The sequence below is a fragment of the Giraffa tippelskirchi genome, chromosome 2 (genome assembly GCF_054371585.1).
Source record: "Giraffa tippelskirchi isolate mGirTip1 chromosome 2, T2T-mGirTip1v1.2.pri, whole genome shotgun sequence".
Classification (NCBI taxonomy): Eukaryota; Metazoa; Chordata; class Mammalia; order Artiodactyla; family Giraffidae; genus Giraffa; species Giraffa tippelskirchi.
This window is the reverse complement of record NC_137276.1, coordinates 115,264,060-115,285,259: the sequence shown is the minus strand read 5'-3', so window position 1 is coordinate 115,285,259 and position 21,200 is coordinate 115,264,060. Positions and strand designations below refer to the sequence as shown.

Below are 21,200 nucleotides of genomic sequence, written 5' to 3'. Positions count from 1 at the left end.
TCTCATTTTTTTCAAAACTCACGCCACATATCTTTCCTTTTTCCCTTTAGCTACATCCCACATGTTCTGGTTAGATACAGATAAAGATAATATTTCAAATTACTAACTTCATCTGAAATATGTGTTTTATCAACCATGCTGTTCAAGTGGCTAAGCCATGTTCTCAAATACAGGCTTTCAGAATTTGAACCTCATGTTAAAAGCAGTCTCTATGGTTAGAGTTTGTATTTGCAAAGGGCATTTTCCAGTTTCATGCTATTGAATCTGCTTTCTGTACACAGTGCCTATAGAAAAATGTGAGGTTCTATTTTAATGGATTATGAGATCTAATTTCCTCATATAAATCTCTATGGGAGGGGAGAATCTCTTCCCTATCCTCCCCAATAATTTGTACACACACAGTTATTCAGCTTTATAATATTTGTGTAAACTCTATAAATTATCCAGCATTTTAATAGAAATGACCAGATAATAAGGAAAACAAGTAGCAAGAGGTTAAAATAGTCATAAACATCCTTATTGCCTTGCTAAATCTACAGTTGTTAAATATTACTATGTTGATTTAAGACAGTGGCATTTTTTTTCATAGTCTATTTTATAGTTCAAGATGAAACTGTACCAGAAATATCAGGGGATGTATATCAGAGTAATTTTTAATGTTAAAATTGGTTTAGAATCAGACAGAGGATGAGATGGCTGGATGGCATCACTGACTCGATGGAAATGGGTTTGGGTAGACTCCGGGAGTTGGTGATGGACGGGGAGGCCTGGCTGCTGCGATTCATGGGGTGGCAAAGAGTCGGACACGACTGAGCAACTGAACTGAACTGAACCACAAATAACTACCCACTCAAACTATTTTGATAAAAAATAAATTTTAAAAGACAACTAAATGTCAAAATCCACCACTTGGTAGCTTGTTTCAATTATAATGTTTATCATTTGGTGCAGAATAAATTTAGTGATGTTAATTATAAGATTTATAGAACAATGAGTGAAGGATGGGATATCCTGTCTCCCAGATAATAGTTCATAAATAAGAAAAAAGAGAAGGTTTGCTGATAGGTAATATGATACTGGCATTTTAAAAATCATTATTTCTTAATTCCATCCTAAAAAAGACATATTTCAATGCCAGCTCAGAAGTGAAACACTATCTTTAAGGTTTTCTGTTTGCATTTTCTTACCAGCTAAATCACAGAATCTGAAAAATGGGTAGTTGGTGATAGGACAGCAAAATGAAGGCTTTGAAACAGTGAACAAGGTGTTAGCATTCAGAAAGGGGACAATGAGAAGAAGGCCTGTGTTAACAGGGGAAAATGAAAGGATTTATCTTTTCACCACTTTGAAATGGTCTTTTTTGCATAGGATGATTCTGAGAGGAGGTCTGAAAGGAGGAAAACGAGGAGAAGTAAAATTAACTAGACTAATTATAAATGACAAACAGGAAAGAAGATAGGGAGGTGTAGTTAAGTAACATTACTTCTGCTGTAAGTTTTGTAGATAGCTCCTTATCAAATTAAGAATCTCCTTCAGTTACTTAATTTGCTAAGTTTTAAAATTATGAATAGGGATTAAATTTTTTTCAAACATTTTTTCTAAAGCTATTGAATGGTTGTAGTAATTTTCTCCTTTAACATGTTAATGTGAAATACATTATTTTTTTTTTTTAAATGTTGAGCCAACCTTGCAATCCTTGAATAAACTAACTTGGTTATGGGGGATAAAAAGAAGTAGGGGGAAATCAACCTTAGGATAATGGTTCTGCCAGAAGTATATCTAGATTTCTAGATTTCTGCCTCAGGCCATTGACCAAATAAATTGCAAAAGAACTAAGGAAATAAACATTAAAATTGAAACTTTAACCAGAAGAAAATAATGGGAATTACTGATAGATTTTAAAATTGGGAAAAGCTTTCCAAGCATTGTAGCCACAGAGTATCAATGTTTGTATCTATTTTTCTTACTGTTGCTGAGTTACCTGTTGTTTGTTGGTGTTCTTCTAAGTAGCAAATTGCAGAGGATACATAGTCAGGTTCATTTAGGAAAGTTTTTTCAGCTTGTTATCATATTTTCCAGGCATACACTGTTTCTCCAGTTCATTTTGCTTTTGATTAATTTTTATTTTTCTTAAGGTTTTAATTGTAGACAGAATTGAAAAGTCAATTAGTACCAACAAGCTTGTAACAAAAAGCAGCCTCCCCCTGCTCCACCCTTCCCTACACCCGATTACATTTCTCTTAGCAGTTTCCTCTCATATTTCTGCCAAATTTCTCAATAATAACCTTATACTACTAGTTCATTATTAATTTACAATAAAGGTAGGTGAAGTTTTAACTTACTCTGTTACCAAATCAAGCTTGGGTCAGCTCACCAATGTGCAGAAAAGTCAATCTACTAACACTGGGTTGTTATGAAGGAAAATACAGCATTTATTGCAGGTGTCAAGCATGGAGAACCGGCAGGTCATGCTCAAAGGACTAGACCTCCCTGATGGCTTTCACACATGGGTTTAAAGACCACATTAGGGGTAAGAGTGACAGGGTACGTGATCATGTCATATTTATTCTTCTGACTGACTGGTGATGAAGTAACAGGGTGATGTTTTGAGACTCTCCATCATCAATCTTCAGGCTTTAACCAGTCTTGCTTTGTTTCTGCATTTTCTCACTTCTCTCATCATTAACTGCTTGAGTCTCCTCTTTGGAACTCAGTTATTGTATTCTTCATCACTGTTTGATTCTTCTTTATTTTTTCTAATTCTTTGTTAAAAACTAACTTCTCCCTCTGTTCATCCAGTCTTCTCCCAAATTGTTTGATTATTATGATCATTACCTTGAGCTCTATCAGGTATATTGCCTATCTCCACATCACGTAGTTCTTCTGGGGTTTTATTTTTTCTTCTTGGAACGCGTTCCTCTGTCATCTCATTTTTCCTAATTCACTATTCTTACTTCTATGTATCTGGTGGATTGGTTACATTTCCCGACCTGGGAGAAGTGGTATCCTGTAGGTTCCAGCAGCACATTCTCTGGATACCATAGCTGCATGCTCTAGGAGTCCCCTTATTGGGTTGCCTTGGTCCTTCTCTTGAGGCAGGCTGGCTATTGTGGATGGTCTCCTAGGCATTGCTGGGCCCTGGGCCCTTTGATTGCCAAGTCCTGCCTTCTTGCTGATGGGTGAGGTGAGGTCCAGGGACTTCTGAGACTGGTGTCTGCATACTGGTGTGTGGGACCTCCTCCAGTGCAGGTGACCATGATGAAGCTGTAGTGTCTGCTCACATCCTAGGTCCCACACCTCTTGAAATGCCTGAATATTTCCCTTTGTCCCTGAGCAGTGGAGAAGGACCAAAGGGATTAGTACAGTACATGCTCCCCACAGTATTTCCGGGTCATCCCTCTGGTCAGTGAGTTCTGGATCTGAAATCGGCTCAACTCCAGACACTGAGCAAGGCATCTTGATTTTTTATTAGAGCAACTATTATCCTCCTGTGTCTCTGTTCTTGCCCTTTCCTTTGGTTATAGATGTTAAACAGTGGTGTGTGTGTGTGTATGTGCGTGCATATGTGTGTGCATGTGCCCATGTGCCTCTAAGGATACCATGATCTATTAACTGTCTCCACACTCCCTGTGGGGCAGACACGATGGTAACTATGATCCCTGGGCTTCACCATTGGCCCCTGTTAATTTATCATCATCTCCATGGATGTTAATGGGCTCAGCTGTGACCTCCTCTCCTTTCCTGGCCCACAGCATGGACTGAAAACAGTATCCCTGTTACCAGCACAGTCTTGACTGCCTTGGTGCACAGTGGGCCCTCTGGGACCTCCCATGGAGTGTTCCTTTGCTTAGTGTTCTGGATTCTTTTACTATATATGGACATGCCCACAGATCTCAGCCTCCTCACTCCCTCTTCTGTTTTCCAGAGCAGCTGAGTCATATCTGCTTTTCTCTGCATTGGCCACCATTTACTCTAGACCTGTAAGAGTCACCCCTGGGTCCTGCTACCTCATGAAAGTTAATTCTTGCAGCAACCTGTGAATATAATTCCTTTTCCTTCATCAGGTCTGGCACTTTCCTAGATGGGAGCTCACCTTTATTAGAGAAGAGTAGGCCCCCTCTACAAACTACCGATAGTTTCAGGGATCTGTAAGGGTGACTCATATCTTTCTCACTTGTTTCAGGATCCCAGATTTTCCTAGCCAAGGATCTGATTTTAGCGTAGCAGACCTGCTTGGCTGTGCTTCTAAATGTCTCTGGAGCTCTTCAGTTATGTTAGATCTTTTTCTGTGTCGCTGTTTCTGTTCTCTCACTACAGGTGATAATGGCCTCTTTCCAATTATCGAGTTGCCCCCTAGTCTTTGGCTGTCTGTTACTGCTCAGGATCCCTCATTATCTCTCTGTGGGGTGTCAGTCCAACTCAGCTGTAGTCAGCCAATTCCACTGTCTCTGTGGCTTTTTCTCACCATATCTTCAACAACCTGAATCATCACACCTGTGAGGACATTTCCTAGGCCACTTTGCTGATATCTTTAGCAGTTCATGGCCTCCTCCCTGTGCCAGGGTCCACCCTGTGTACCACCCAGGACAGTGGGGTGCTGGCTGACTGTGTCTCAGACCTCATCTTACTGCTTGTTTTCTCAGGCTCCTCATGGCTCCACTTATACTATTTCAAGTTCTCCACAAACCTGGTGCCAAGAATGGATTTACTGGGAAAAACAGTAACGGAGGCAGAGGAAGCTGGGGCAGCTATTAGACCCAGATGCTGGTCGAGGTCTCATGGTGGAGAGGGAAGGAAAAAAGCCTAAATAGCAAAAGCCTTAGACTGCAGTGCAGTTACCAGAAAGTTTTGGTAAAGCCAATTGAAAGTCCTTGAGCCAAAGTCACCACTTAGAGGAGCCTGTGTCTCCTAGATGACACCTACACCAGCATCCCTGCTGAGTGCACTTGCTGGTCAGGAGCAACCCTGAGCTTCTGTACAGATGAAGTGGTGGGCTTCAGAACAGCATCCAAGGTTGTTTTCATTTTCCGCAGTTGGAACCTGGGAGATCTGAAAGATGCATACTTGTGGCTGCCACACACATGATACATTTTATTTCTCCTATTCTTAATACCTTTAAATTAACCAATGTTTATTTAATATCTTTGCCCCTTCCCAAAATAATGTAACACCTTCAAATTGTTTAACTTTTCTCACCACAGGTTGTTGACCAGTATTTTAGGTTTGTGTATTTGTGTGTGTGTGTGTGTGTGTGTAAGATGTGATGTCTGTTTACAGATTCCATTGACTTACCTTTGTTCCTTTTTCAAAGATCAGTCAGCTATATTTCTGAGCCTATTTTTGGACACTCTATTCTGTTTCATTAATGTATATGTCTACTCTTTTGCTAATATATCACACTGTCCCACTTTATAGTGTGTCTTAAAATTGGGTAGTGAATCAGTTTGTCAACATCCACAAAATAACTTGTTAGGATTTTTATTGGATTTACATGAATAAAATTAAGTTGGGAAGAACTGGCACCTTTACAGTGTTGACTATTCCTACCCAAGTTCATTGGAACAACGGACTGGTTCAAAATTGGGAAAGGGGTACATCAAGGTTGTATATTGTCACCCTGCTTACTTAACTTATATGCAGAGAACATCATGCGGAATGCAGGGCTAGATGCATCACAGGCTTTACTCAAGACTGGTGGGAGAAATATCAACAGCCTCAGATATGCAGATGACACCACCTTATGGCAGAAAGCGAAGAGGAACTAAAGAGCCTCTTGATGAAAGTGAAAGAGGAGAGTGAAAAAGCTAGCTTAAAATTCAACATTCAAAAAGTGAAGATCATGGCATCTGGTCCTACCACTTCATGGCAAATAGATGGGGAAAATGTGAAAACAGTCTCAGATTTCATTTTCTTGTGGTCCAGAATCAATGCAGACAGTAAGTGCAGCCAAAAATTAAACGACACTTGCTCCTTGGAAGAATAGCTATGTCAAACCTAGACAGTGTATTAAAAAGAAGAGACATCACTTTGCTCACAAAGGCCTGTGTAGTCAAACCTATGGTTTTTCCAGTAGTCATGTATGGATGTGAGAGTTGGACCATAAAGAAGACTGAGCACCAATGAATTGACACTTCTGAACTGTGGTGCTGGAGAATAGTCTTGAGAGTCCCTTGGACAGCAAGGAGATCAAACCAGTCAATCCTAAAGGAAATCAACTCTAAATATTCATTGGAAGAACCAGTGCTGAAGCTCTGATACGTGGCCACCTGACGTGAAGAGCTAACTCATTGGAAAAGGCTCTGATACTGGAAAAAATTGAGGGGAAGAAGGGATGGGGGTGACAGAGGATGAGATGGTTAGATGGCACCACTCACTCAATGGACGTGAGTTTCCGCAAACTTAGGGAAATAGTGATGGACAGAAAATCCTGGCGTGTTGTAGTTCGTGGGGTCACAAAGAGTCAGACACAACTTAGCAACTGAACAACAACAACCCATGTTCATAGTATATCTCTCCATTTATTTAGATCTTATTTGATATTTTCATCATAGTTTTGTAATTTTCCTCATAGATTTTATATCTGTAACTAGATTTATACCTTAGTATTCCATGTTTTTGTGCTATAGGAAATTATTTATGTTTTTAATTTCAAAATTTAATTGTTCAATGCTGGTATATCAGAAAACTTTTGAGTTTTGTTTATTGACCCGTATCCTTCAATGTTCCTAATTTGTTTATTAGTTCCAGGAATTATTTTGTAGATTCTTTGGCACTTCTACATAGACATGCTGTGCTGTGTGCTTCATCGTTCACTCATGTCTGACTTTTTGCAACCCCAAGGACTGTAACCCTCCAGGCCCCTCTGTCCATTGGGATTCTCAGGCAAGAATACTGGAGTGGGTTGCCATGCCCTCCTCCAGAGAATCTTCCAGACCCAGGGATTGAACCTAGGTCTTCTGTGTTGCAGACAGATTCTTTACTGTCTGAACCACCAGGGAAGCCCAAGAATACTGGAGTGGGTAGCCTACTCCTTCTCCAGGGGATCTTCCTGACCCAGGAATCGAACTGGGTCAATTTGATTCCTGCATAGCAGGTGGATTCTTTACCAGCTGAACTACCAGGGAAGCCCCTACATAGGCATATTCATCTGCAAATACAGTTTTATTTCTTCCCTCCCAATCTGTAAACCTTATTTACTTTTCTTGTCTTATTGTATTAGCTACAACTTCCAGTGTGATGTGAAATAGAAGTAAAAGAGAGGGTACCCTAACCTTATAACCACTCTTAGGAGGAAAACATTCAGTCTCTTAACGTTTAGTATGGTGTTAGCTATAGGGGTTTTTTTTGTAGATGTTCCTTCTTAAGTCAAGGAAATTCTCTATCCCTGGTTTGCTGAGAGTATTTTGTCAAATATCTTTCCTGCATAAGTTAATATCATTGTATGATGTTTTCTTTAGTTTATTGATGCAATAGATTGCATTTTTTAATTTGAATATTGAACTCATTTGCATAACTAGAATAAACATCACTTGGTCATGATGTATAACTCTTTTTATTCATGTTGAATTCTATTGGCTAATTTTGTTGTGAATTTTTAAATCTATTCTGAAGAGGCATATTGGCCTGCACTTTTTTTTCTTGTAATGCCGTTATCTTGTTTGGGTATGAGACAATTTCTGGCTTCATAGAATGAGTTAGGAACTCTTTCTTCTGCTGCTACTTTCTGAGAGAGATTCATTTTTTTTTGCTATAAGGATGTGATAGAATTCTCTAGGGAAATCACCTAGGCCTTGTGGTTTGTTTTCTGGAAGGTTATAAATTATTGACTTAATTTCTTTAATAGATGTACATTTTTTCAGATTATTTCTACTATGAGATTTCTGGTAGTTAGTGTCTTTCTAAGATTTGACTTATTTTATCTAAGTTATCAAAATATTTGTCAAAGAATTATTCATAGCATTTCTTTAAATGTCCATGGAATTAGTAGTGACAACCCTTCTTTCATTATTTACATTACTAATTTGTATTTTTTAGAATACTCCCTCACACCATATACAAAAATAAACTCAAAATTGTTTAAAGACTGAAATATAAGACATGACATCATAAAACTCCTAGAAGAGAACATAGGCAAAACATTCTCAGACATAATCACAGCAACATTTTCTTAGATCAGTCTTCCAAGGCAAAAGAAATAAAAGCAAAAATAAATGAGACCAGAACTTCCTAGTGGTCCAGTAGTTAAGACTCTGACTTCCCAATGCAGAGGTCCCAGGTTTGATCTGTGGTCAGGGAACTAGATCCCACATGCTGCAACTAACATCCTGTGTGCTACAGCTAAGACTCAGCACAGCCAAATACATTTTTTAAAATAGTTTATTAAATAAAGTTAAAATAAATAAAATAAAAATAATAATATAAAAAGTAATTAAATTTTAAAATAAAAATTCAAAATTAATAAAATTACTTAAATAAAAGTAAAAATTTTTTAAAATAAAAATAAATAAAGTTTTAAAATTAATTAGCTAAATAAAAATGACAAATAAAAAATAAATGAGACCTGGACTTTCCTGGTGGTCCAGTGGTTAAGAATTCACCTGCCAATGCAGGGGACATAGGTTTGATCCCTGGTCTGGGGAGATCCCACCTGCCATGGAACAAGTAGGGTCATGCACCACAACTACTGAGCCCGTGTTCTAGAGTCCATTCTCTGCAAAAGAGAAGCCACCACAATGAAAAACCCATGCACCACAACTGGAGAGTAGTCCCCATTCACTACCACTAGAGAAAGCCTGAGTACAGCAACAAAGAGGCAGCATAGCCAGAAATAAATAAATATTAAAAAAAAATAAATAAATGAGGCCTAATCAAATTTAAAAGCTTTCACACAGCAAAGGAAAACATAAAAATTTTTTAAAAAATGAAAAGGCTACCTACGGAAGGATAGAAAGTATTTTCAAATAATGTAAGCAACAGGGTGCTATCATGGAAAATATAAAAATTGCTCATATAACTCACGATTAAAGAAACAAACAACCCAGCCAAGAAGTAGGCAGAAAACCTAAACAGACATTTCTCCAAAGAAGACTTACAGGTGGCCAACAGCACATGAAAAATGCTCAGTGTGGCTAGTTATTAGAGAGACATAAATCAAAACTACAGTGAAGTATCCCCTCACATCTGTCAAAATGGCCATTTTCAAAACGTCGACAAATAATAAATGCTGGAGAAAGTATAGAGAAAAGAGAACCCTCCTACACTGTTGGTGGGAATGTAAACTGGTGCAGCTTCTATGGGAAACATTATGGTGGTTCCTTGGAAAACTAAAAATAGGGTTACTGTGTGATTTCAAATCCTAAAAGATAATGTTGTACTGCACTCAATATGAAAGAAAAAACTCAGCAGTGGCCACAGGACTGGAAATGGTCAGTTTTCATTCCAATCCCAATGAACGGCAATGCCAAAGAATGTTCAAATTACTGCAGTCATTTCACATGCTAGCAAGGTTATGCTCAAAATCCTTCAAGCTAAGCTTCAACAGTATGTGAACCGAAAACTTCCAGATGTTCAAGCTGGATTTTAAAAAGGCAGAGGAACCAGAGATCACATTGCCAACATCCATTGGATCATAGAAAAAGCAAGAGAATTCCAGAAAAACATCTACTTCTGCTTCATTCACTATGCTAAAGTCTTTGACTGTGTGGATCACAACAAACTGTGGAAAATTCTTAAAGGGATGAGGTTGCCAGAACAACTTACCTGTCTCCTGAGTAACCTGTATGCAAGTCAAGAAGCAATGGTTAGAACTAGACATGGAACAACACACTGATTAAAAATTGGGAAAGGAGTACGTCAAAGCTATATTTGTCACCCTGCTTATTTAACTTTTATGCAGAACACATCCTGCAGAATCCCAGGCTGGATAAAGATCAAGCTGGAACTAAGATTGCCTGGAGAAATGTCAATAACCACAGATGTGCAGATGACACCTCCTATGGCAGAAAGTGAAGAGGAACTCAAGAGCCGCTTGATGAGGGTGAAAGATGAGAATGAAAAAGCTGACTTAAAACTCAACATTCAAAAACCTAGGATCATGGCATCCGGTCCCATCACCTCATGGCAAATGTTGTTGTTCAGTCCTGTCCGACTCTTTGTGACCCCACGGACTGCAGCACACCAGGCTTCCCTGACCTTCACCATCTCCAGGAGCTTGCTCAAACTCATGTCCATTGAGTCAGTGATGCCATCCAACTATCCCGTGATTTGTCATCCCCTTCCCCTCCTGCCTTCAATCTTTCCCAGCATCAGGGTCTTTTCTAATCTCTTCAACTCGGATGGCCAAAATATTGGAGCTTCAGTTTCAACATCAGTTATTCCAATGAATATACAGGATTGGTTTCCTTTAGGATTGACTGGTTTGATCTCTTTACAGTACAAGGGACTCTCAAGAGTCTCCTCCAACAGCACAGTTCAAAAGCATCAGTTTTTTGGCACTCAGTCTTCTTTATGGTCCAACTCTCACATCCGTACATGATTACTGGAAAAACCATAGCTTTGACTGTACACACCTTTGTCAGCAAAGTAATGTCTCAGCTTTTTAATACACTGTCTATGTTTGTCACTGGTAAAGAATCTGCCTGCAATGCTGGAGACCCTGGTGCGATCCCTAGGTCAGGAAGATCCCCTGGAGAAGGGCATGACAACTCAATCCAGTATTCTTGCCTGGAGAATTCCATGGGCAGAGAAGCCTGGTGGGCTACAGTGTATGGAGTTGCAAAGAGTTGGATACCACTGAGCGATTATCACAGGTTTGTCAAAGCTTTTCTTCCAAGGAGCAAGTGTCTTTTAATTTCACGGCTGCAGTCACCATCTTGCAGTGATTTTGGAGCCCAAGAAAATAAAGTCTGTCACTGTTTCTATTGTTTCCACATCTATTTGCAATGAAGTGATGGGACTGGATGCCATGATCTTAGTTTTTTGAATGCTGAGTTTTAAGCCAGCTTTTTCATTCTCCTCTTTCACCTTCATTAAGAGGCTCTGTAGTTCCTCTTTGCTTTCTGCCATAAGGGTGGTGTCATCTGCATATCTGAGGTTATTGATATTTCTCCTGGCAGTCTTGATTCCAGCTTGTGCTTTATCCAGCCCATTATTTCTCCTGATAGATGGGCGTAAAGTGGAAACAGTAGCAAATAGATGGGAAAATAGTGGAAAGTGGAAACAGTGACAGACTTTATCTTCTTGGGCTCCAAAATCTCTGTGGATGGTGACTGCAGCCATGAAATTAAAGGACGCTTGCTCCTTGGAAGAAAAGATGTGACAAACCTAGATACCATATTAAAAAGCAGAGATATCACTTTGCTGACAAAGGTCTGTATAGCCAAAGTTATGGTTTTTCCAGTAATCATCAGAAGTATGGATGTGAGAGTTGGACCATAAATAAGACTGAGTGCCAAAGAATTGATGCTTTTGAACTGTGGTGCTGGAGAAGACTCTTAAGAGTGCCTTGGACAGCAGGGACATCAAATTAGTCAATCCTAAAGGAAACCAATCTTGAATATTCATTGGAAGGACTGATGCTGAAGCTGAAACTCTAATACTTCGGCTACTTGATTTTAAGAGCCAATTCATTGGAAAAGACACTGATGCTGGGAAAGTTTGAAGGCAGGAGGAGAAGAGGGTGACAGAGGATGAGATGGTTAGATGGCATCATCGATTCAATGGACATGAATTTGAGGAAACTCCAGGAGATGGTGAATAACAGGAGCCTGGCGTGCTGCAGTCCATGTTTCAAAGAGCTAGACATGACTAGAGAATATTACACCTATTGAAATTAGTCAGGCAGAGTAAGGAAAATACTATTATGGTCTTACTTACATATAATATAAATAATTAGAACTTTTGGATTAGCAGATACAACCACTTTGCATAAAATAGATTAGCAACAAGGACCTACTTTATAGTCAGTATTTTGTAATAACCTATAATGGAAAAGAATCTCAAAAAATAACTGGGTCACTATGATGTATACCTGAAATTAGCACAATACTATACTTCAATTAAATATATATACCTTTCTGTGTCTGTCTGTCTCTGTCTCTTAGGGTCAGCAGGCCAGCACCACATTGGGGTGACCACCCTTACCTGTCCTCCCTACTCATCTATACAGTTTCACTCTCTTTACTCAGAAGATAGTTTGCAATGGCTCCTAACAAGAGAATCCTCTTATTTTCAATGTTATCTCTTAGTGATTGTGTGAGATGTTAATATTAGGAGAAGCTGAATGGAAGCTATATTGGAATTCTCTATATTATCTTTTCAACTTTTTTTTAAATCTAAAGTTAATAGAAAGTTAGGCCATGAAATAGGTGACCATTATGTCAACTGTCTCCTGTAAACTCCTGAGACTTTTGTGAGGGGAAAATGGAATATATTTAATTCAGTTTGCATCAGTTTAACCTAAAGGAGCAAAACAAAGCTGTTAATAATTTCTCACTTTCAAGTTCAAGTAAACAAGACAGTAATGGTTCCATTATTTAAGGTCATGAGAAGGAAAATTGCTAAAAATTATAGTTCTAGATCAGAGACTCTTGAGAGAAAAGTAGTGGAATGGTGATCTGTGAAGCCAGATTTTAAAATAAGCGAGGACGTGGGAACATTGAATTATAAAGCATTTGTATATAAATAACGATGTCTTTCAATGAGTCTGCATGGCTGAGTGAATATTATTTATAGATGCAGAAGTCTACATATGCTCTTAGGATCTGGAGGAAAATCCAATAATAAGAGATCTGGGATGCCAGAAATAGAAGACAATGAATTTGATAGATTGCTAAAGGAAGCAGGAGTACGTAAATTAAACACCGTGCAGGTGAAGAGCTTAACTGTGATTCAGAGGCAGTAAACAGAATGTACAGTGATCATCATGCATTTATCACGCAGTTTCAGCAGTTCCTGAATTGGTTTCATCTATACCCCTGCCCACTTGCCCCCTCCCTCACTGTTTTTGAAGCAAGTCCTCAGCAGGTATAATGTCATCCGTATATATTTTAGTATGTATCTCTAAAAGATCCCCTTGAAAAAATAACCACCAGCAGTTTCATCCCCAGCAATAATAATAATCTCTAATGTCATCAAATACCCAGTTTCTTTTCAAAACTCCAATTAGTTCATATATGTAATAAATGATCTTATTTTCTTAGTTTGTTTAGAGCAAGATATAAAGAAATTCAAACGATTATAATTAGACAGTGTCTTTTAAGTGTTTATAATAGACTTTGCCCCCTGAAATTTATGTATTTAAAAATATAGTGCTTGCTTTGGCAGCACATATACTAAAATTGGAACGATACAGAGAAGATTAGCATGGCCCCTGCGCAAGGATGACACGCAAATTCATGAAGCGTTCCATATTTTTTCATCTTTGACAAAGGAGGCAAGAATATACAATGGAGAAAAGACAATCTCTTTAACAAGTGGTGCTGGGAAAACTGGTCAACCACTTGTAAAAGAATGAAACTAGAACACTTTCTAACACCATACACAAAAATAAACTCAAAATGGATTAAAGATCTAAATGTAAGACCAGAAACTATAAAACTCCTAGAGGAAAACATAGGCAAAACACTCTCCGACATAAACCACAGCAGGATCCTCTATGACCCACCTCCCAGAGGAATGGAAATAAAAGCAAAAATAAACAAATGGGACCTAATTAAAATTAAAAGCTTTTGCACTTGCACAACTATAAGCAAGGTGAAAAGACAGCCTTCACAATGGGAGAAAATAATGGCAAACGAAGCAACGGACAAAGAATTAGTCTCAAAAATATACAAGCAACTCCTGCAGCTGAATTCCAGAAAAATAAACGACCCAATCAAAAAGTAGCCCAAAGAACTAAACAGACACTTCTCCAAAGAAGACATACAGATGGCTAACAAACACATGAAAAGATGCTCAACATCACTCATTATCAGAGAAATGGAAATCAAAACCACAATGAGGTGCCATTTCACGCCCATCAGAATGGCTGCTATCCAAAAGACTACAAGCAATAAATGCTGGAGAGGGTGTAAAGAAAAGGGAACCCTTTTACACTGTTGGTGGGAATGCAAACTAGTACAGCCACTATGGAGAACAGTGTGGAGAGTCCTCAAAAAACTGGAAATAGAACTGCCATATGACCCAGCAAGCCCACTGTTGGGCGTACACACTGAGGAAACCAGAATTGAAAGAGACATGTGTACCCCAATGTTCATTGCAGCACTGTTTATAATAGCCAGGACATGGAAGCAGCCTAGATGCCCATCAGCAGACGAATGGATAAGAAAGCCATGGTACATATACACAATGGAATATTACACAACCATTAAAAAGAATACATTCAAATCAGTTCTAATGAGGTGGATGAAACTGGAGCCTATTATACAGAGTGAAGTAAGCCAGAAAGAAAAACCCCAATACAGTATACTAACTCATATATGTGGTATTTAGTTAATCGGTAAATATAATCCTGTATGCGAGACATCAAAAGAGACACAGATAAATAGAACAGTATTATGGACTCTATGGGAGAGGGCGAGGGCGGGATGCTATGGGAGAATGGCATTGAAGCATGTAAATTATCATATGTGAAATGAATCGCCAGTCTAGGTTCGATGCATCATACAGGGTTCTTGGGGCTGGTGCACCGGGAAGACCCGGAGAGATGGGACGGGGAGGGAGGTGGGAGGGGGGTTCTGGAAGGGGAACACATGTACACCCATGGTGGATTCATGTCAATGTATGGCAAAACAAATACAATATTGTAAAGTTAAAAAATAGATAAACTAACTTAAAAGAAAAAAAAATTATAGATCATTTGCCTTAGTTCTGAGTGTTATCGCAAAATACCATAGACTGGATGGCTTAAACTGTGAACACTTCTGGAGTCTGGGAGGTCGTCAAGATGCAGCATAAATCTACGATTTACTAGTTGTGTGCTGTCTGTCAACCCTTTGAAACTCTTCTGAGCATCGTGTACGTGTAATATGAAGTGGCCTTGATGGCACCTTCTGGAGATGGGCACTGTTGCCACTCTCAGGATGCTGGATGCCCTGCTCATACCCACTCAGCTGTGTTACCGTGATCTTCAGGGGGAGCCTCTGTCAGTATCTCCCAGGGATGTTGATTTTTTCCCCATCAGCAATATAGGAAGTCAAATAGTATAGAAGCAGTGCAATACATGTATTATATAACATGTACACATATTGAACTAACATGTACAATATATGTACATGTTAGTTTAGGGGCAGAGGGCTGATATTTCACTTGTTTAGAGTCTAGAAAAAAAGGTATAGACCCACAACTTCCCTTATGTCCCAACTTGATTACAGGTTCATTTCTGAAATAGGTCAGACACATAGTGATTAATTTTGAAAAAGGATGGACCAGGGATAGTTAGCAGTATATGGAGGACTCTTATCTGCTGCTAACATCTGTGTCCAAAAACTCTAACATGAAACCTTAAGAGAACTCCTGTTGGTGCCTGAGGAGTTGAGTCCTCTTGGTAATAGTAACTGCCTGAATGAAATCAGCCTTTGAACAGAGAACGAATACTCCATATTGGAAAGTAATTATAGCTTTTATACTTGTGTGTGTGTGTGTGTGTGTGTGCTTTCACAGCTTTTTGGAGACTACAGCCTGTTTCTCCATGAGACCAAAACTTGGAGAGAAGGAAGTGTCCCCAAACGTTTTCTTCGGTATCTGGCATGAATTCAGCTCTGATTTTAAAGACTTTTGGAAGAAAGAGAACAAACTTATTCTACAAGAAAGGTAGGTGTTTTTCATTTACACAGTGGCATTTTAAAACTGATGTTTTCTCAGGTGTGACCTGTTAGGGGTTGCCAACTTTCACAGCCTGAATGAAAAACTAGGTCCGCACCCTGGGGTTTCCAGTCTAAGAAGGTGCTGAGGTTGGGCAGTACTTGGAGTTCAAGTAAGAAGAGTCAGCACAGTGGCTGTGATGCTGCAAAGGGCAGCTGGGGTGATGGTTTGCCAGGACCACTGTCTGGTAGACCAGATTATGTGGTGAGGAAGCCACACAGAAGCAGACAGGTAAGAAGAGGAGTGAAAGAACCCTGCTGAGATGACAGACCCACTCATTTCCAAAAAGCCTTAATAAGGTAAGATGAATCAGTTTGGTTTAACTTTTGCTCAATTCATGGGATATTGTCACACATTTCACCATTCATATCAAAATTTCTCCCAGGTGTCACCAAGAAAAAGATGATCAGTATTTTTAAGAGAGATTTTCAAGACTCTTACCAGATCGTATCACATTTCCTTAAGTATATCTTCAGAAATGAAGGGAAATTTCCCTTCCTAAGTACACGGAATAGAGTCTCTGTCCCTTGATTATGAAGCTTACACAAGTGCCTTGTTACCAAGTTGGGAAGCGTGTCCCCAAATTGTGGGGTCTGAAGGGAGAATGAAAGGGAAACCAAACCCTAATCCTGAGCCTATTAGTGTGCTTCCCACATCCTGACCCTAACAAGGACTTTGGTTTAGAAAACATACCTCTTAAGGGACTTTATTCATCACAATACAAAGTTCCATTTTTTTTCTTATCATCTTCATTTTGGCCTTGCTTATATACCAAACCATGCTGGCTCACCTAGTTTTCACTTGTAAGTAGCTTTCGATCGGTCTTTAAATCAGGTGAGATTAACTGCTGACACTTGCTGAGCAGGTGGACTGTTCTCGCTAACAGAATTACCTACCTAGAGCCTGCAACTCCGTCAGAGCAGGAAGTCTGCCTCAGCGACCAGTGAATGGAAAAGAGAGCAGTCTGAATGGAAGGGAAACACTGTAAACACCTACTTGTAGATAGTGAACTTGTTCTACCTCGAGATGCATCACCCGGGTTAATATAAAGGACATTTGCCAGGAGTCCAGGTTGGTGAGGCAGGAGAGAGAACTGAGTGAAAATGAGCCTATCTGGACCACTGTTCAGATGTGGATGTTTCCAGCTTTTCACCGAGCAAGGCTTGCTCGGTTTGGAAAACGGTGAGGAGGAAACTGTTTTTAACTTTGGCATGTCACAGACAGCCTCCCTTCCTGGTGCTCACTGCTTCCACACATGCCTCCTTTCAGCTCTGACCTAAGCCTGGGAAGGGCCTGGGGCTGTCACACTGGGAAACAATATAGAAAGATCAGTGTTTCACTTTGCACAGGAGCTGGGATGATACTGATCTCAGAGGGAGAGATCCTAGTTCCCTGCCCAGGAATTAAACCTGGGGAACCTGGATGAAAACCGAGAGTCCTAGCCACTAGACCACCAGGGACTAGAGGCGAGATGCAAAAGCGGCCCAGGCTCTTACCCCTGTTTGTAAGCAAGACTGTTTCAAGGAGGCAAAAACAGGTCCAACATTGATGATTAGATACATAGCACAACGTATGGGAGAGCACACAGGAAGACAGTTTGTTCATCCAGCTCAGAAGGAGGGCAGAGATACACACCTGGAGAGGAGTGCGGAGTGAGGAGAAACACAGTCTGGACGTGTTTAAATCACTTATATAGGACAGCCCTTCTAGGTCTTTTCTTACCTTTGGCCAAGTATCTTGTTTGTTTCTTCACACCTGACTGGTCCACGCACCTTCCCAAAGATATGTGTGCAACTTTCTTCTAAGATATATCCTTCCGTAGAGGCCTATGGGTACATGTCCACACTTACTATGGGGCGGGGTCCCTTCCCTTTTCAACCCCAAAGAAGACTTCCTGAACATGGGCAGACAAGGAAGTCTTCCTTGACCTCAGGAGTGGGCACCTTTTCACTTTGCTTTAGCAGAACTCAGCTTTTACCACTAGCTTTGTCCTTGGAGTGTCTGGGTGAGAACAAAGCTTGAATTTTACTCCACTTGACAAATACCAGGTGTCTGGCCCAGAGGCCCACTATCTCCTACCTCAATACTGACAGAGTGGAAATGGCGAGAGGTAGGCACAGACAGAGCAGGAATGGAGAGGGCCTGAGGGCACATAAGTGAGCAAGGGATTCTTAGCTAAGGTCCTGGCATGAGATCGCAGGGGGTCTCTCATCCAAGCTCTCTTCACCACGTGGCCTGTCCAGAAGTGCTGAGCGGCTCCCATGGAGATGATGTTGGCCGGAGCAAGTCATTCACTGTCAGGAATGGCGAAGGCCTTGTCCCTGAGATAGAGCTGGGTTTCCAGGTAACACTGTTGACAACAGTCCACCATTTATGAGATCTTAGGCATTGGACATGCTCGCTGAATATCTCATACACTCAACCCGATCCTGTTTTTATACTTCCTCCTGTGCTTAAAAAAATACAGTGGGCTTTTTTGACTCACTGGAGGTGACGTCATTTCATCTCGGTAGTGATGTTAACGGGCAGGTGACAGGTGCTGTCCAGTGCACATTGCTCATTTGCTTTTAACAGAGGACTGAGGAGGAGCACGTGGCAGGTGAGAGAGCTCCTTAACCCTCTAAAGGACAGGATGGAAGGTGTCTGTGGATGCCTCACTGCAGAAATGCCAACTGCAGCCTGGGGTTGGGTGGGGGCGTTGGTCACGTATGTCTGTACCTGCCACCCTCCACCTGACTTTTCAGTGTCCTCTCCTCCTCCTGTCCTCCCTCTTCTCCTCTCTTTCTCTCTCTCTTCTGCACTCTCACCTTCTCTCACCTTTCAACTCCCTCCCTCCAATCGCTCTGTGCTTTAGCACAGTTTCCAGGCCAGGATGTTTCTTTAAGGGTGGACCCCTGGCCATCAGTCCAGCCCTGGCTCACATTCTCCCAACCCAGGAGGAGAGGGCATTCTGGAGCTTCTAGAGAAATCCCAGAGAGGAATTCCAGATGAGTCGTGTTCATCTTTGGATCAGCCACAGTGGCCAGAGGTTGGTTCTGTGGGGACTGTGACTGGTTCAGCAGTCCTGCAGCCAGAGAGGAGGATTGCCGTGAGTGACAATCCCCTTCTTGGCACTGTCACTGGAGTTAGGGAGGAGCAAGTAAATGATAATCTACTCGCCCTAATTTATTAAGCCTTTAAAAATAACCTATGTAATTACCAGAATGTCTTAGCATGTTTTAAGCTCAAAAGATGCTTTAATGACATGGTTGAAATTTTCCTTTCTGATCAAGTTTTCCTTGCTCGAATTTGTAATGTATACATGGTATAATATTTTAAGGTTGTAAATACTCTATAAAAATCATTACTAATTGTTGTTTGAGTATGGAGTGGTAGTAATGTATTTTTGGCTTTGTCTGATGACTTATATGATTTAATAGATATATTTCTTGAAATGGTGAGTTTCTAGTCTATGGGAAACAGGTCTACTCTCTTTCTAATCAATGGGGTGTGGAAAACACAAGCATTTCCAGACCAGAGTTTTTATTGGCTTCCCAGGTAAGTGCTAGTGGTAAAGAATCCATCTCCAAGGCAGGAGATGTAAGAGACTCAGGGTTGATCCGTGGGTCGGCTAGATCCCATGGAAAAGGGCATGGGAACCCACTCCAGTATTCTTGCCTGGAGAATCCCTTGGACAGGAGCCTGGTGGGCTACAGTCCATGGGGTCTTAAAGAGTCGGACATGACTAAAGCGACTTAGCATGCACACACACTTGCTGGCTTGAGCTCTAGACAGGCATGGCTTCAGAGTTAGCAAAGTGGAGACAGTAATAGCTGTCCTGCAGAGAGACTATAACTGAACAAGGTGCTATATTAGAGTGTGTAGGGCAGTGTCTCCATGATCAATATTCAGTGGCTGTTGTCCATCATTTAATATAAATGACCTCCTGAATATGATGACCCACAGGGTCATGTGACATTCTGGCAAGGCATGTTAAGAACATATCTGTACATGCAAAGCATTATTGTGATGCAGTTGCCTACTTGGTTGGTAAAATGTCTTGATTCTGAGTCCAAGGATGAATTTTGTTTGAAGATGCTGAAGTGACCTGTCCTTTCTTGGTTTTAAATCATGCTCTACTCCTCTTTTGATGCTTTAGACAGCTGACCCATTGGGTTTGCCTTGAGTCAGAAAAAAAATTTTTTTCATGTATGTGGAACTATACTTGTACACTTATTAATTAGAGGTCTGTCTCCAGAGAAATCTGGACTCATTGAGAAACACAAAACATGAAAAATAATTTTTTTAAATGTCAGCTTGACTCTATCCAGAGGATGGGGACAAACTGACATGAATGCTACCCAAGCACATTGTCCATGGGTGAGGACCCAGGGGACCCATCTCATCTCCAGGAGGCCGTCAGCATCACCCACCACTTGGGAGGCCCAGGGAGCTCGGGTGATAGGAGCTAGGTGACTTAGTACAGGGTGATCGAGGCACTGGTGTTTTTCTTTCCTTTTTTTTTTTTGGCATTTAAAAAAGTTTGTATTGGAGTATAGTTACTGTGCAATGTTCTGTTAGTTTCTGCTATACAGCAAAGTGAATCAGCTATACGTGTGTGTGTGTGTGTGTGTGTATAATATATCCCCTCTTTTGCCACATGCTTTTCCACAGTGATGGAGGGACCATGGTCCTGGGGGAGACAGTTGGGCCCAAGATAGCTTCATTGCCGGAAAATGCTCTGTTATAGCTGGGCTCGGTTTTTAGGCAGAGTCCAGTTGTGTGACGGGTGGTCATCGTCTCATTCAATGTTGAGCTTCCAGGCCCAGGAGACCCTCAGTCATTTGATGACGACCCTGTCTCTCTGGAGCTGACAGCTTAGCCCTGGTACAGTGTGAGGGGCGGGGGAAGCAACAAGGGGAGATCAGTTCCTCCAGAATTCTGTTGATGCAGATCTGATTAGGAGTGTAGCAGGTGGTCCTGTGGGTGAGAGTGTCCTAGACAAGGAGACCAATCTTTGTGTGTGTGTGTGTGTGTGTGTGTGTGTGTGTGTGTGTGTAATAAAGTTTTATTAAAGTATAAAGGAGACAGAGAAAGCTTCTGACATAGGCATCAGAAGGGGGCAGAAAAAGTACCCCCTTGCTAGTGTTAGCAGTGGAGTTATATACTCTAAGATAACAGGATTAGCCAGAAGGTTTTTATCCAGAGACTGTCCTTCAGGCAGGATACATTATTGTTATAATCCTTATAAAGACAGACCTACTCTCATAATTTACATTTTAAGATAACAGAATTAGCCAGAAAGTTTAATCCGGAGACTGTCCTCAGGCGGGATACATTATTGTTATATAATCCTAAGG

The 21,200-nt window shown here is 40.6% G+C and overlaps 1 protein-coding gene and 1 non-coding gene across 2 annotated transcripts in view; both read left to right on the top strand.

Moving 5' to 3' along the window:
- FMN2 (formin 2) overlaps positions 1-21,200 on the top strand; it is a 389,781-nt gene that overhangs the window by 345,191 nt on the left and 23,390 nt on the right. The window contains exon 16 of the mRNA XM_081574390.1: positions 15,661-15,810. Within this exon, the coding sequence (XP_081430516.1) occupies positions 15,661-15,810 (150 nt within the window). The remainder of the gene's footprint in view (positions 1-15,660; positions 15,811-21,200) is intronic.
- Positions 13,308-13,414, top strand: LOC145540096 (U6 spliceosomal RNA). Its single transcript, XR_014078213.1, has one exon. It is a non-coding gene; the product is annotated as a U6 spliceosomal RNA (small nuclear RNA).